Raw genomic sequence first — 16,715 nt, 5'->3', positions numbered from 1 at the left:
ATGGTCATTTATTTATTTATTTATTTATTTATTTATTTATTTATTTATTTATTTATTTATTTATTTATTTAACATTTTTATCTCAATCCATTGTTTTCCAGCTTGTAAATTCAGCATCTCACGAAACGACATTGTCCTTGGTCGGATTCTGGGTGAAGGTTTCTTCGGTGAGGTGCATGATGGGATCTATAAAAGCAAGGTTAGTGCATCAGGCTGAAATGTTTAGTGATACAGATCACAAGGATTTAGTAGAAATCACTAGAAACCTCTTTAAGTTCAGCTTTCAAGATCATGAATCTTGTCTTCATTCAGAAAGGAGAGCGAGTGAATGTGGCTGTAAAGACATGCAAGGACTGCTCAGCTGATGTGAAGGAGAAGTTCATGAGCGAAGCTTGTAAGATGATTCATCTTCCACCTGTAGAATCAAACAGATGCCTGAATAGAATGCTAAAAGTCATTGTTTTCATGCAGTGATCATGAAGAAACTGGACCATCCGCACATCGTGAGACTCATAGGTATTATCGAAGAAGATCCTGTGTGGATTGTCATGGAGCTTTACCAGCATGGAGAGGTGAGGTTTATTCATTTTTAATGATTTCAAGATTGTCCAGGTTTCTTCATATCCAAGAAAATAGGTAAGTGAGTTTGTTTCTTAATCAGAATTGGAGAAATGTAGCATTCCATCACTTGCTCACCAATGGAAGTGAATGGGTGCCGTCAGAATGAGAGTCTAAACAGCTGATAAAAACATCACAATAATCCACAAGTAATCCACAACACTCCAGTCCATCAGTTAACATCTTGTAAAGTGAAAAGCAGTGTGTTTGTAAGAAACAAATCCACCATTAGGATGTTTGAACTTCAAACTGTTGCTTATGACCAAAATACAAGCTCATAATAATCCATAATAATGCTTCCTCCTGTTGTCCTTTTACATCAAAATCCACTTATATTTTTGTTTAGGATTGTTTTCAACGGTTTTCTCTCCTGATTCTGACTTTTTTAACCAGAGAAAGCAATATTACAGATAGAATTAAATCATTATTAACGATGGATTCGTTTTTTTACAAACACACAGCTTTTCACTTCAAAAGATGTTAATTGATTTACTGGAGTGGTTTGGATTACTTGTGGATTATTGCAATGTTTTTATCAGCTGTTTGGACTCTCATCCTGACGGCACCCATTCACTTCAATGGATCCGTTGCTGAGCAAGTGACATAATGCTACATTTCTCCAAATCTGATGAAGAAACAAACTCAGTTACATCTTGAATGGCCCGAGGGTGAGTACATTATTAGCTAATTATCATTTTTGGATGAACTATCCCTTTACAAATTACTTGCCTATGTCACAATAAGGGGTAAATCCAGCTCATATTAGTACATGATGCAATATTGTTGCAGACTTTATTATCATTCTGGTTTCTCTGTGTTTCTTCAGCTAGGAAATTATCTGGAGGAGAACAAGCACAAATTAACCACAGTCACGCTGATCCTGTACAGTCTTCAGATCAGTAAAGCTCTTGCCTACCTAGAGGGCGTTAACATGGTGCACAGGTACATAAACACACCTTCTGACCAGATTCAGTGTCTTTGTTTCAAAGACACTTGTTTATACAGTTATTATGAACAATCATTTGAAATTTTGAGCATTTGGTCTCGGTTATTGCTATAAAAGGGGGATCAGATGCAAAATTACACCATAAAATGGAAGAGAGGGGCGGAGTGAGCAGAGCTCACTAACATTTAAAGAGGTGCATTACAAGCACCGAAAAGGGTCACTGTGAACAGAGCTGTTTTTGACAAAGTAAAAAGGGTGTTGTTTTACATGACCCTTGAGGAATATTACCAAAGTATGTTGCAGACATAAAGAATCATACCAACATGTGGAAAATGGGCATTTTATATGCCGTTTAAATGTACGAAGAAACAGAAAGGCTGCTTATAAACATCTCCTCTTGACTTTTCACCTTACTAACTTTGTCTCAGTTTCAGAAGAGTGTCAGACACTCTTATAGGTAAAAGTTTAGCTGAAGTCAGTTTGAAAAGTAAAAAAAGCTGTGGGTAGAACAATGCACTTTATATGGGGCATCAGCACAACTGCTCACTTTGTATTGTTCCTGTAGAGATTTTTATTCCTGTAGAGAAATTTACAGTTGAAGTCAGAAGTTTTCACCCCCCAATCTGCAAAATGTTAATTATTTTACCAAAATAAGAGGGATTGTACAAAATGCATTTTATTGTTTATTTAGTACTGACCTGAATGAGATATTTAACATAAGAGTTTACATATAGTCCACAAGAGAAAATAATAGTTGAATTTGTGAAAATTACTCCGTTCAGAAGTTTACCTGAATGATTCACAGCTGTCTTTTTTGTTTAGTTTTTGTTTTGTGTTTGTTTAGTGATAGTTGTTCATGTGCCCCTTGTTTATCCTGAACACGTAAACTGCTCACTGTACTTCAGAAAAATCCTTCAGGTCCCACAAATTCTTTGGTTTTTCAGCATTTTGTGTATTTGAACCCTTTCCAACAATGACGGAATGATTTTAAGATCTATCTTTTCACACTGAGGACAACTGAGGGACTGAAATGCAGCTATTACAGAAAGTTCAAATGTTCACTGATGCTTCAGAAGGAAACACAATGCATTAAGTACTGCGGTGAAAACTTTTGAACAGATTGTAGATGTGTACATTTTTTATTTTTATTTTTTCATTTAGTACAGCCCTTCAGAAGCTACAGAAGATACTTAAATGTTTCCCGGAATACAAAAAAAAAAACAAATTCAAAAAGTTTTCACCCCCACTCTTAATCCATTGTGTTTCCTTCTGAAGAATCCCTTAGTTGTCCTCAGTGTGAAAAGATGGATCACAAAACCATACAGTCATTGCTGGAAAGGGGGTTAAATACACAAAAATGCTGAAAAACCAAAGAATTTGTGGGACCCGAAGGATTTTTCTGAAGAACAACTGTTCAGGACAAACAAGGGACTCAAGAACTATCACTAAACAAAAAAAAAAAGAAACAACACTATATTAAAAATCAAGTGTATGTAAACTTTTGAACAGGGTCTTTTTTATAAATTCAACTATTATTTTCTCTTGTGGACTATATTAAATATCTTTTATGTGAAATATCTTCTTCAGCTCAGTACTAAATAAAAACAAATAACATGCATTTTGTATGATCCCTCTTACTTTGGTAAAATAATTAGCATTTTGCAGATGCTTGTAGATGTCTTCACATCTCCTTTCTGATAGTCATCTATATCTCATACGTGTGGTTGTAAAAATCTATTTTAGTGGTTAACATTATCAGTCTTTTTTTTTCCATCAGGGACATTGCTGTGAGAAACGTACTGGTCGCCAAACCAGACTGCGTGAAGCTGGGAGACTTCGGCTTGTCCAGATACATAGAAGAGGAGGAGTATTACAAAGGCAAGACTTTTAGCCCGTTTTCAGCTTGTCATGCAGTCTGAGTTCAATATTTCACTCAAATGACACTGTTTGTTTTCTTTCTGAAGCCTCTGTGACTCGATTACCTATCAAATGGATGGCGCCGGAGTCCATCAACTTCAGACGCTTTACCTCGGCGAGTGATGTCTGGATGTTTGGTTAGTGACTTTGAAGCGTGACGTGAGATAAATGCGTTTAAACGTGCATGACGCATTATGTCACTTATGCTGAATCACTGTTTTGACCACATTAGGCAACAGATCAATGTAATCGTGAGGATTTTTTAAGCCGTCATCATGCTGTGAATTCCTATTTCCTGTTGTGAGGCTTGTTGTTTCGGTGCTGATTCCTGTGAAGAACCACATGTTTCACAATGCAATGAGACTTGTTTTGCAATGAATTTGTAAAGCAGTTTATGCTTCCTGATTGGTGGCGGTTTCGTGTGCTTCTTCTTTCAGCTGTGTGCATGTGGGAGATCATGAGTGGAGGTCAGCAGCCGTTCTTCTGGTTGGAGAACAAGGATGTGATAAACCAGCTGGAGCAGGGCGTCCGTCTGCCCAAACCCGAGCGGTGTCCGCCGACCCTCTACTCTCTCATGACCCGCTGCTGGGCCTACAGTCCCCGTGAAAGACCCAGCTTCTCCGAGCTTGTGTGCAAGCTGAGGTACGTTACTTCTGGCCTTGTCATTAAAGACCGGGTTGTCAGTTTGAACCCTTAAAGGAGTCTTATGTATGCTTTTGAGAGCTTAAAGCAGGGTGCTAACCCCAACCCAAAATAGAGCATTCTTGGAAACAAAGGTGTTAAAACTGCTTATTCTGTATTTCCGCACATTACCCACATGTACACATCAACAGTGCCTACTGGCTTATCAGAAACTCGTGACTAAAAACTATATTGTCATCTTGACTAATACTGTAAGTGGACATTAAGGGGAAAAAATTTATATTAAAAACTGATGAATGGATCTCAAAATCATAGTCATTGTTGGCAAGGGTTCAAATACACAAAAATGCTGAAAAACCAAAGAATTTGTAGGACCTGAAGGATTTTTCTGGAGAACAGCGGGCAGTTTAATTGTTCAGGACAAACAAAAATTTAAATTATAATAAAAAACCCATTAAAAAAAAATACATATGCAAAATGTAAAAATTAATATAAATAAATAGTCAAATGTAAAAAGATCAAAAGGTCACAAATTCAGAACAAATATGTAAATAAGAATAAAATTATTAATCAAATAAATGGTAATAACAATGGAATAAGAATGTAATAATACAAAAATATTGTACAAAATGCAAATAATAATAATAATAATGATAACACGCTATCAGAGGGCATTTTTAGGAAAGATTAATTTTTTTAATTAAAAATCATAATAATGTCACACGTGCTGGAGAGACGAGAATTCAGGGAAAGCACACGGAAAACGGGGTTCTAAAAAATACTCTGATTTATTACTAAACAAGCAAAACAAAAGACAATGAGTAATACTTAAAACCGCTATTCACAAATTAAATAAAAATATAATAATAATATAAATAAATAATAAAAGAAATTAAACTTAAAAATAAATAAATATAAACAATAAAAATGAAAATGCTAATAAAACAATACAAATAATAAAAAAGTAAAAATATAATAAAAAATAAATTTAATAAAAAATAGAAATAATAAAAATGTAAAAAAAAAAAAATTCAGAGCAATTATGTAAAACATGTTAATAAGAATAGATTCATAATATTTAAAAATGCATAATAAAATATAATTTATAAATTCATAACAAAATTGGTAGAAAAAAGTAAATAAAATGTAAATGATAATATAAATTCAAAGTTAAATATAGGTAAATATATTTTTTAAATAATTTAATAATATAAAAATAAAACAAACTGACTAACAATGTAAGTATACATTGTAGGAAAGATTAATATTTGAAAATGTAAATAATTAAAATGAGATCTTTTTAAAACATAATAAAACTGTACAATTTTAATAAATGTTTAAAATGTAATAATAATAAAAAAATAATTAAATCAATCATATACATTTTTTGAATAAAAAAATAATTCTTATAAATATGAAAAAAATAATAAAAACAATACAAACAATACAAATGTAATATAAAATGTTTCTATTTGCTCCCCACAGTGATGTTCATAAAATGGAGAAGGAAGTGGAGGTGGATGAGCTGAGAGCAAGAACCCGCTCCATAAATACAACCCCATTTTCTGATGCTCCACCCAAGGTGATTGCCTTTTCACCTTCATTTTTTTCTCATGCTGTTATTCTCGTACTATTCATCATACTCTTTTTCTTGTTCTTTCAAAAAGCCGTCAAGAATCAAACCATCAGGTTTCAGCACTCTCAATCCTCGTCTTCATCTCCAGGTGATTTTTTCCCTCCTATTAATCTGTAGTTGCTGTCCACTTTCAATTTCCTTATTTATGTCTATATCTATTTCACCAAAGAATATTAAGAGGTTATGTCTCCTGAACAATATATTTTACTCAATGGCTGATGCATTTAAAATGGTCAGACCTTAACTATAAACTATAAAGCAGCTTCCTGTTGGTCACGTCTATGTAGGTCAAGTCACACCATTTCCAGCAGCTGTGGTTTCAGCCCGCTTTTCTGCATTTGCGCTTAAAACCGCCATGTTATGCATATCATTGTGAGAACATGTTTTACCGTGTGGTTTTAGTTGTGCTCGTCTGTGTCTGTTCTTGCTTGCACGCCCAACTTTCCAGCTGCCTGTGTCTCTGCGCGTTAGTTCGCCAGTCCTCGCCGGCCCACCAGACTGGCGCTCTACGCTCGTGTCCGGCTGCACGCTGACCCTGCCGCCGTCCCCTCGCCGTTGCAGTATGGGGGTAAGAGCGCCACCTACCTTCAGTACTGCAAATACACTTCTGTGTGTTTAAACGAGAGTTCACTTCCAGAACAAAAATGCACAGATAATTTACTCACCCTCTTGTCATCCAAGCTGTTCATGTCTTTCTCCAGTCGATAAGAAATTATGCTTTTTGAGGAAAACGTTTCAGGGTTTCTCTCCATATAGTGGACTTCTATGGTGCCCGTGAGTTTGAACTTCCAAAATAAAGTTTAAAAGCAGCTTCAAAGGGCTCTAATCAGGGCCTAAAACTAACTTTTTGCCACACCTGCTGGTGGCCGGTGACATGATTAAATTTACTGACCAAAATTATGTAACTCTTTGCAAAAACAGTGTCTCTATTAAATGCATTCTCCCTCAATTTTACCAATGAATTATAGCCATTCAGCATTAGAGTATAATTGAAAGTCATTGTTTCTAACATTTATTAGGCTCTGAAATATATAGCAACTTTTAATTTAAGTGATTTTTATACAATCTTTGCATAAACTCTAAATTGCACATGCTTAAACTAAACAGATAAATCCTGTCCATCAATGACAGACTTCAGCAGGTCTCTTTAAAACCTAATGCACATGACACGGATCTGACACATTTTTGATATTCTCGATTTTCTACTCTTTATGGTCATTTGAGACTATGTTTACGAGGTAACTCGCCACTACTGTGCATTTTGACAAAATTGTGTGTGTTTTCATCCACTGAAGCGCTACTTGTGCGCTGTCTGAAGCGGCTCAGTGTATGCGTAACGTTACAGCCGAACATGCAACCTTTAAACTATACTTCACTGCAATGTTTAGGCACGTAACCTCAGGAATGTGTCGCCACATTCTCGGTTTATAAAGAATAAAGAAGGAAAGTGTTACTCTTGAATGAAGCAGCAATATCTTCTCAGGTAAAACAAGCTGACCATCACATTGCTCTGATCTTCTCAGCCTTTTTGTTTCATATTATTTGATTTGCTCTTGTCGCTTATGACAGAACAGCTAATCACAAAGATCTTGTCTTCGGAAAGTACTTTTTTTTCCCCCGCTTACGTCAAAAACAGCGATTCTCTTTTAGAACTGGCTGTTGTTTTCACTACATTGCATTGTTATATTTTGTAAAAGTTTTACCGGCCAACTGGCGAATGACACTGTTGCATATACCGATTTTTCCTGCCATTTGGCACTTGGCGAGTGTTAATTTCAGGCCCTGGCTTTAAACTATCCTAGTCGAGGAAGAAGGGTCTTATCTAGCGAAAGGTTTGGTTAATAACTAAACAAACTGACAATTTATATATACTTTTTAACCTCAAATGCTTGTCTTGTCTAGCTTTGCGTTAAGTCTGTGTATTCCGGTTCAAAACAGTTAGGGTATGTCAGAAAACTCCCATCTCATTTTCTCCTCCAACTTCAAAATCGTCCTAAATAGCTGCAGAAGTACCAACCCATTGTTTACAAAGTGAACATGCAAAGAAGTTCAAACACTCTTTACAAAAAAAGGTAAAACAGCGATGTAGGACAGTGATGAGTTTTTCGGCATACCCTAACTGTCTTGAACCGGAATACACAGATATCACGCGGAGCTAGACAAGATGAGCATTTGAGGTTAATAATTGTTATTTGTTTTAGAAAAGTACCAATTGTTTCTCTAGAAAAGACCCTTCTTCCTCGGCTGGGATCATTTAGAGCCCTTTGAAGCTGCATTTAAACTGCATTTTAAAATTTCAAACTCACAAGCACCATAGAAGTCCATTATATGGAGAGAAATCCTGAAATGTTTTCCTCAGAAAATATAATTTCTTTACAACTGAAGAAAGAAAGACACAAGCATCTTGGATGACAAGGGGGTGAGTACATTATCTGTACATTTTTGTTCTGGAAGTAAACTTCTCCTGTAAAGGAATAGTTCACCCTAAAATTAGTTTAAATAAAATAAAATCATCCAAGATGTAGATGACTTTGTGTCTTCATCAGATTTGGAGAAATGTAGCATTCCATCACTTGCTCACCAGTGGATCCTCTGCAGTGAATGGGTGCCGTCAGAATGAAAGTCCAAACAGCTGATAAAATCTTCACAATAGTCCACAAGTAATCCACACCACTCCAGCCCAGCAAGTCAAATGCTGTGTGTTTGTAAGAAACAAATCCGTCATTGAGATGTTTTAACTAGATATTTTAACTTTGGCTTTACAAGACATTAATTGATGGACTGGAGTGGTGTGGATTACTTGTGGATTATTATGATGTTTTTATCAGCTGTTTGCACTCTCATTCTGACGGCACCCATTCGCTACAGAGGATCCTTTGGTGAACAAGTGATGGAATGCTACATTTCTCCAAATCTGATGAAGAAACAAACTCATCTACATCTTGCACATTTTCAGCAGATTATTATTTTTTGGTGAACTATTTCTTGATCTAAGTCTTTAAAAAGTCAATGAATCATGCAGTGCACACACAGACGAAACACATCCCAATTAGACAGCTTAAAGCACAGTTTTCTTTCCTGTGTTAATGTATTTCTTGTTCAAACAGGAAGTTCAGGTGGGTATATATTAAAAGGCTCCTTTTATTTTCATGTAGCAAAGTGCCATTACTTACATCACAGTCTGTCAAACCCACCTACGACAGTTTGTACCATAGACAAAAAAAGACACTTTCGCAATGAATGAATTGCAGTCACTTCCTTTGCAGCCTACTCATGGATGAGAAAGGAAATTATGAATTATGACGTATGACTGTTACCACAACAAAAGATACACAGTTTAAACTTGATTTGCTACCTGTTATAATTCAAGAGGAGGGACATTTGCTTTTATGCATTTGGCAAAGTTGCATTTAAGGTATATCAGTTACATTCTCTGGCAATCGAACCCATGACCTTGATGTTGCTAGCACCATGAACTAAATTTGGTGTAGTGCAGGAGAGAGGTATATTAGTATGTAATAATATTTAAAATGAACTGTTTATATATATTTTGTCATTTTAATTTTAGTTAAGTTTGAGTCATTTTATGTGCTTTTGTAATTTTTATTAAGTATTTCTATTTAGATTTAATTTTATATACATTTTTGTAATTTTAGTACTTCAAGTTACTTTAGTAATTTTGTTCTGAAATATTTCGGTTTAGTTTTATATTAATTTTAGTAATTTTAGTACTTCAACTAAAATTTGATGCACTGACCTGTGTTTTTTAGATTATTTATATAGTATATATTAATAGCTTTTATTTTTACATTTTTTTTAATTTTCATTTTATTTTTAGTTGAGGGTTTAGTGACTAATTAATATTTCTGTTTAGCTTTAATATATATTAATTTTTGTCATTTTACTTCTTCATTGATCATTGATGCATTGATTAGTGTTATTTAAATTTATTTATCCTATATTTATGGTCTTCTAGCTTTTATTTTAAATTTTCAGTTTTTATTTTAATTTTAGTCAGTTTCTTATGTGCTTTGGTTGTTAAGTATTTCAATTTAGTTTAATTAATAATTTATATTAATTTTAGTAATTTTACTACTTCAACTAAAATTCGATGCACTGACCTGTGTTTTTTAGATTATTTATATAGTATTTATTAATATCTTGAATTATCTTTTATTTTTTCATTTTTTTCATTTTCATTATATTTTTAGTTGAGGGTTTAGTGACTAAAGAACATTTATTTCTTAATTGATCATTGGTGCATTGATCAGTGTTATTTTAATTAATTAATTTACTATATCTATTTAATCTTTTTAATTAGCTTTTATTTAAAATATTCAGTTTTCATTTTAATTTTAGTAATTTTCTTATGTGCTTTGATCATTAAATATTCTACTTAGATTTAATTTAGAATAATTTTTTAGTAATTTTAGTATTTCAACTCAAATTTGATGCACTGACCTGTGTATATAGTATTTATTAATATTTTAAATTAGCTTTTATTTTTATATTTTACGTTTTCATTTTATTTGAATTAATATAAATTGTTAATAATTTTACTACTCCATTGATCATTGGTCAGTGTTATTTTGGTTGATTTATTTACTATTAAAGTCTTTATTACTATTTTAAATTAGCCTTTATTTTTTATATTTTATTTTTCATTTTAATTTTTACTAATTTTCTTATGTGCTTTTGTTATTAAATATTTTTTTAGCTTTAATTTATTTGAATTTTAACAAATGTTCTACTTGGTGCATTCATTGGTTCATTTATGTTTACAGTTATAGTTTTGTTTTAATATTTTAATTTTTTAAGATTAAGTTTTTATTTATATTTATATTATATTTTAGTTCAGCTGTCATTTAATTACCACATTTCTAATAGAATTAACACATTTTTTAAATTTTAAAGTCTGGCCCAGTTTTTTAAAGACTATCAGTTGTAAATGCATACATTTTAAGAGTTCTATTGACATAATTATGGCCTTAATGATAACAAACATAAAATAAAAGCTGCAAAACTCCTGTCTATTTCATAAGGTCATAATATTTGCTAGTATTATTGCTTTCCTCATCCTCAGTACATGTCAGCGCTTGTTTGTGTGTGTTTGTGAAGGAGCGAGGTTTGCTGGAGCCCAACAGTAAGGAAGATGCCCAGCGGCTGTGGGAAATGGAGCGGCAGCGCGTGCAAGAAACTTTAAGGAGGCAGAAACAGGAAATGCTGGAGGACAACAAGTGGCTGGAGAAAGAAGAGAAGCTTCTGGTTAGTCATCAGAGCCGTGGCAGCATGCAATCCTCGCTGGGATCAGTACAATGAGCTTCAATTTAAGGAAACAATTCAAATGTGTCATCAAAAAGACTGTTAAATAAGACAAGATTAAAGATAACTTCAAGGCCAATTCGGTATTATTTACAGGCTCCTGATAATAGTATGCATGAATAATTCAGAAGAAAACAATATTAGTCTTTCTTTAATCAAAAAGTAGTGATTTCCTCCTTCACTGAAATTATGTGCTTTTGTTATTAAATATTTCTATTTAGCTTTCATTTTTAATATTAATTTTAGTACTTCAACTAAAATTTGATGCATTGATCTGTGTTTTTCAGATTATTTATATTGTTTATGAATATTTTAAATTAGCTTTTATTTTTATTGTTTAAATTTAAATTTAAATTTTAGTTTAAATATTTGTAACTTTGTTATTAAGTATTTTTGTTTAGCTTTAATTTATCTATATTTTAATAATTTTTTCAACTTCATTGATCATTGGTGAATTGATCAGTGTTATTTTTTAGTGGATTTATTTACTTTCATAGTCTTTAAGTTTTTTTATGGTTTTTTAAGGTTTTGTAACTTTGTTATTAAATATTTCTGTTTAGCTTTAATTTAAAGCAATATTAATAATTTGACTATTTCATTGATCAGTGTTATTTTAGTTGATTTATTTACTATTATAGTCTTTATTAATATTTTAAATTAGCTTTAGTTTTTATATTTTGTGTTCATTTTAATTTTAGTTTAAGGTTTTGTAACTTTGTTATTAAATATTTATGTTTAGCTTTAATTTTTAATAAATGTAAATAATTTTACTACTTCATTGATCATTGGTGCATTGATCAGTGTTATTTTAGTTTTTGTATTTACTATTATAGTCTTTATTAATTTTTTTTGAATATTTCTTTTGTTTTACATTTTCAGCTTTCTTATTTAAATTTCATTTCTTTTACAATACACTCTGAGAAAAACAGAGTACACTTAAAAAAAAAAAACTAAAGGTACACTTTTGTACCTTATTTACCCATAAAAGGTGCACGTAAGTGCCTTAAAGATCCATATTAGTAGCTAAAATGCACTTATTTGTTATTGTACCACCTCAGTTACAAGCTATTATACCTTATTGTATTGCTCTGTTTCTCTTTCAGGATCCATTTGCCAATGATGACACAAAGGCTGAAGTGGTAAAATATATGAAATATTTCAATTTAAATATGTTTGATTTTTAAAATCTTTGCCCCATCTTTGTCTTCCACTGTTATGCACTATTATTATACAACATTAACATCCTTTTCTCTCTTTTTTAGATGTCAGAAAATGAGACAAGCCCAGGTCAGTTCATTTTAACACACGATTATTTGAAATTATATAATAATGATAATTAGAAACTGTCTTCATTTACTCACCTACGCTATTAAAAGTGTATATGCTGTTATTTTTAAGTAATTGCTAAAATAATAAACTACAACTAATTTTGATTTATTTATTTTAGTTCAGTTTGGGTGCGTAACATTTAATAATATGCTTTATTTTTATTTATTCAGTTGTAATATTTAAAATATTTACTATTATTATTTTTTATGCCTTGAGGGATAAAAGCACATAAAATTATTAAAAAACATTAAAATATATATCAAAGAAAACTGAAAATATCAAAAGGTGCATTTTATGTATTTATTTATTTAATAAATAAATGAATAAAATTACATTTGTTGTTTATCCCTTAAGGCAAATTAAATAAATTAATAAATTAATACATTTTTTAAAAATGTTTTTTTTTAATAATTGTATGTGCTTTTAATATATTAATATTTTATAATATGCTTTTATTTTATTTTACATTTCATATTAAACTTAATTTATGCACCCAAACTAAACTAAGCAATAAAAAAAAAAAAAAAAAAAAAAAAAAAAAAAATTCAAACTATATCTTATTTATTTATTTTAGTTTAGGTGCATTTTTATTTTATTTTTTATTATTTTTATTTTTTTTTGCCTTCAGAGATAAACAACAAATGTAATTTGCATTGATCAGTGTTAGTATTTTAATATTATTTATGTCCTATTATAGCTTGTATTTAGCTTTTAATTTAATAATTTCGGTTTTCGTAGATTTTTTTTATAATTTTGTGCTTTTAACATTTTTATTTAAAATGAATTCTAGTCTAATCTAGTTATATTTTCTCATTAATCTATATTATTATTTTTAATTAATATATTAACATTTTATACTTTATTTTATTCAGTTACATTCTGTGGCACCTAAACTAAACTAAGCAATAAAAAAATAACTAAAACTACTTTTTATTTATTTATTTTAGTTTAATTTAGGTGCTTTTTTGTTTAATTGTATTTTTTTTTTTTTATTGTTTTGCCTTCAGAGATAAACAACAGTATTTAATATTTTCAGTTTTCGTTGATATATACATAATTTTATGTGCTTTTAACATTTTTATTAATATAAAATTTTATTTCTATTTTCTCATTAATTTATATTATTATTTTTAATGAATATATTAATATATTAACATTTTATAATATAGTTTTTTTTAACTAACATTGACGTTTTAATTAATTTCATTTTCAATTAATTTTATTTCAATTACCAAAAATGATTTTCAGTTGTTTTAGTTAACAATAACAACACTGGCGTTATTGCACCTATTCCTGAACTATTCATTTACTCTTTCCTATTTCAGTAGCCATTGTTATCGTAATGATCACAGTCATATTACATCTTCTGCTGTCTTCTAACTTTGTGTTTTGCTGTGTTTCTCTCAGCTCCTTCCCAGGCTCCTCCGGAGAAGCCCCCGCGGGTGTCCGCTCAGGTAATTGCGGTTTTAATGCGGTTAGGGACGGGCTGAAGGCCAGCAGAGACTTCTGATCTCTTTTTGAAGCCGCTCAGTAAAGGTGTCAGCCGTCCTTTGGAAGTTTCCAGACGAGCAAATGGCAGCAATCAAAGCGGGGCTTTTTACTGGGAGCTCTGTGACTAAAACCTGATGAGCTTTGGGCCTTGTGAGCTCACCTTGATAATGGCTCAGTAGAAAGAGGATGAGCGAGGGCTCATCTTTTCTGAGATTCCCTCACAACCAATCTTCAGACTTCAGCCTTGCTGAAATGAAACTGATCTCCTGTCTCAGAGCTGCTGTATGCAGTGGCTAATAGTAGCTTTGGTCAGCAGTACAAAATGACAGAAAAATGGCTTTGGGGAAAAAATAAAATACAGAGACTGCTGACGATTTTGCTGAAGAAGTTCAACATACATGGTTCAGGGTTATTATTTATTAAAAATAAAAGTAAAATACTAAAAATCTTTTTCTTTTTATGTTTTTTTATGTTCATAAATAAGTAAATACATTTTTACATACACTATTTTTAAAAAATGTATGAAATTAGACCCCATTAAATAAAAAACAGCTATTAACTATTAAAAAATAAATAAAATTGTTCTCATTAAAATGCTCCTAAAAGTTGAAATAATTTATAGAATTTTTTTTTTTTTTAATTTTCAGGGTTGTTATCATTAATTAAAATTAAAACTTAAATATTAATTGTGTTAATTGAAACACAGCTGAAATAAAATAAAATATAAATAATAGATGATAAACTTAAACTTAAAAAACAAAAATAAGCAACTAAATAAAAATAAGCAACTAAATAAAATTTAGTTTATATCTAAGTACTAAAATTACTAAAACTATTAAAAAGTTAAAGATAATAGAAATGTTTTAATTATTAACACACAAAATGACTAAAGAATTAACTAAATTTAACATTAAAACTGAAAATATAGAAATAAAAATGGCTAAAGCTCTAAAAATCTGATTGCGGACCACATTCAGTTACAGAAAATGCGTTGATCAGTGTTATTTTAGTAATATTTATGTACTATTGTACCTTTTGATTATTGCTTTAATTTTATTTGTATAATTTTTTACAACAAACTGACTAAAATTATAAAATAAAAGGTCATTCTAAATATTAACAAAAACTGATATAATTATTATATTGTATTGTATTATTTATATCAGTGTAGTATTTTAGTAATATTTATGTACTATTGTAGCTTATAATTATATTTTTTAATTATTTTTTAACAACAAACTGATTAACTAAAATTAAAATTAAAATGAAATTATAATGTAATTATTCATATCAGTCTATTTGACTAATATTTATGTACTACTGTAGTTTTTATTAAAAGCTTATATTTTTATTACTTTTTTAACAACAAACGGACTAAAATATTAACTAAAATTATAAAAATAAAAGCTTATTCTGAATATTAACAATAACTAATGAAATAATCATAATATCATTATATATATTACATTATTTGTATCATTGTAGTATTTTAGTAATATTTATGTACTACTGTTGCTTTTAATTATAGCTTTTATTTATTTTTTTTAACAACAAACTAAAATGTTAGCTAAAATTAAAATAAAAACTAAAATTATAAAAATAAAAGCTAATTCTAAATATGAACAAAAACAAATAAAATGATCGTAATATTGACATTTTTCATATTACATTATTTGTATCAGTGTAGTATTTTAGTAATATTTATGTACTACTGTAGCTTTTAATTATATCTTTTATTTTTATTACGTTTTTTAACAAACTGATTAACTAAAATTAAAATGAAAACTAAAATTGATGTACTATTGTAGCTTTTAATTTAATTAATTAATTTTTTAAAACACAACAAACTGGCTTAAATGTTAACTAAAATTAAAATGAAAAATTCTAAAAATAAAATGTAATTCTGAATATTAACAAAAACTAATAAAATAATCATATCAAAATGTTTCATATTACGTTATTTGTATCATTGTAGTATTTTAGTAATATTTATGTACTATTGAAGGTTTTAAATTTATTTTTATTTTTTAAACACAGCAAACTGACTAAAATGTTAATTAAAATGAAAATGAAAACTGAAAGTATAAAAACAAATATTCTAAATATTAACAAAAATTAATAAAATTATCATAATATCTTAATTTTTCATATTACATTATTTTAAAAAAATTGTAATAAACACAGAAATAGTTTGAATCACAATGCATGAAAGATCCTCTTTATTAGATTTCATCTAATAAAATCTATGCATGATCATTAATTGCATTGATTAGCTGTATGTATTAACCCTGACTTGTTCTGTCCGTCAATAGCCGGCGCCCACAGCAGAACTGGACCGCACAGATGACATGGTGTATCATAATGTGATGGAGATGGTGAAGGTCGTGGTGCAGCTGAAGAACGATGTCAACACCTTACCAGCCTCAGAATATGTCACTGTGGTGAAGGTAGGGGGACTTTGAACTTTGTCTTTCTTAATGCTTAGAGTTGGAGTCATGTTTCTGTGTTTGGTAAAGTCATTATTGTCTTGTTCGGCAGTCGGTAGGAATGACGTTGCGCACTCTGATCCGCAGTGTGGACGACATCCTCCCAACTCTACATGAGTCCATCAGAATGGAGGTACAGCATTGGGAAACTAAAGCTAGTGGGAATTACTGAACTATTTTGTGCATGTATTATGGAAGCTTGTTCCTATTTTTTTTCCTCTCAATTCAGAGAAATTCTCAGAATTGGGAGAAAAATATAATTGTTAGATAAAGAGCCTCAATTTAACTTTTTATTTCTTTCATTTAATTTCATTCAAGGTAAATATAT

At 30.4% G+C, this 16,715-nt stretch overlaps 1 protein-coding gene across 1 annotated transcript in view; it reads left to right on the top strand.

Annotated features, from left to right (window-relative positions):
• ptk2ba (protein tyrosine kinase 2 beta, a) overlaps positions 1–16,715 on the top strand; it is a 47,142-nt gene that overhangs the window by 26,758 nt on the left and 3,669 nt on the right. Inside the window, exons 26-41 of the mRNA XM_073827524.1 lie at positions 102–199; positions 313–394; positions 472–572; positions 1,445–1,560; positions 3,342–3,442; positions 3,529–3,618; positions 3,919–4,123; positions 5,609–5,705; positions 5,791–5,847; positions 6,208–6,327; positions 10,878–11,024; positions 12,185–12,220; positions 12,344–12,368; positions 13,818–13,864; positions 16,214–16,348; positions 16,440–16,520. Of these exons, the coding sequence (XP_073683625.1) occupies positions 102–199; positions 313–394; positions 472–572; positions 1,445–1,560; positions 3,342–3,442; positions 3,529–3,618; positions 3,919–4,123; positions 5,609–5,705; positions 5,791–5,847; positions 6,208–6,327; positions 10,878–11,024; positions 12,185–12,220; positions 12,344–12,368; positions 13,818–13,864; positions 16,214–16,348; positions 16,440–16,520 (1,538 nt within the window). The remainder of the gene's footprint in view (positions 1–101; positions 200–312; positions 395–471; positions 573–1,444; positions 1,561–3,341; positions 3,443–3,528; positions 3,619–3,918; positions 4,124–5,608; positions 5,706–5,790; positions 5,848–6,207; positions 6,328–10,877; positions 11,025–12,184; positions 12,221–12,343; positions 12,369–13,817; positions 13,865–16,213; positions 16,349–16,439; positions 16,521–16,715) is intronic.

Source organism: Garra rufa, chromosome 21, assembly GCF_049309525.1.
Source record: "Garra rufa chromosome 21, GarRuf1.0, whole genome shotgun sequence".
NCBI classification, from domain to species: domain Eukaryota; kingdom Metazoa; phylum Chordata; class Actinopteri; order Cypriniformes; family Cyprinidae; genus Garra; species Garra rufa.
Note: the sequence above shows the minus strand (reverse complement) of the source record. Positions and strands in the feature narration are given on the sequence as shown.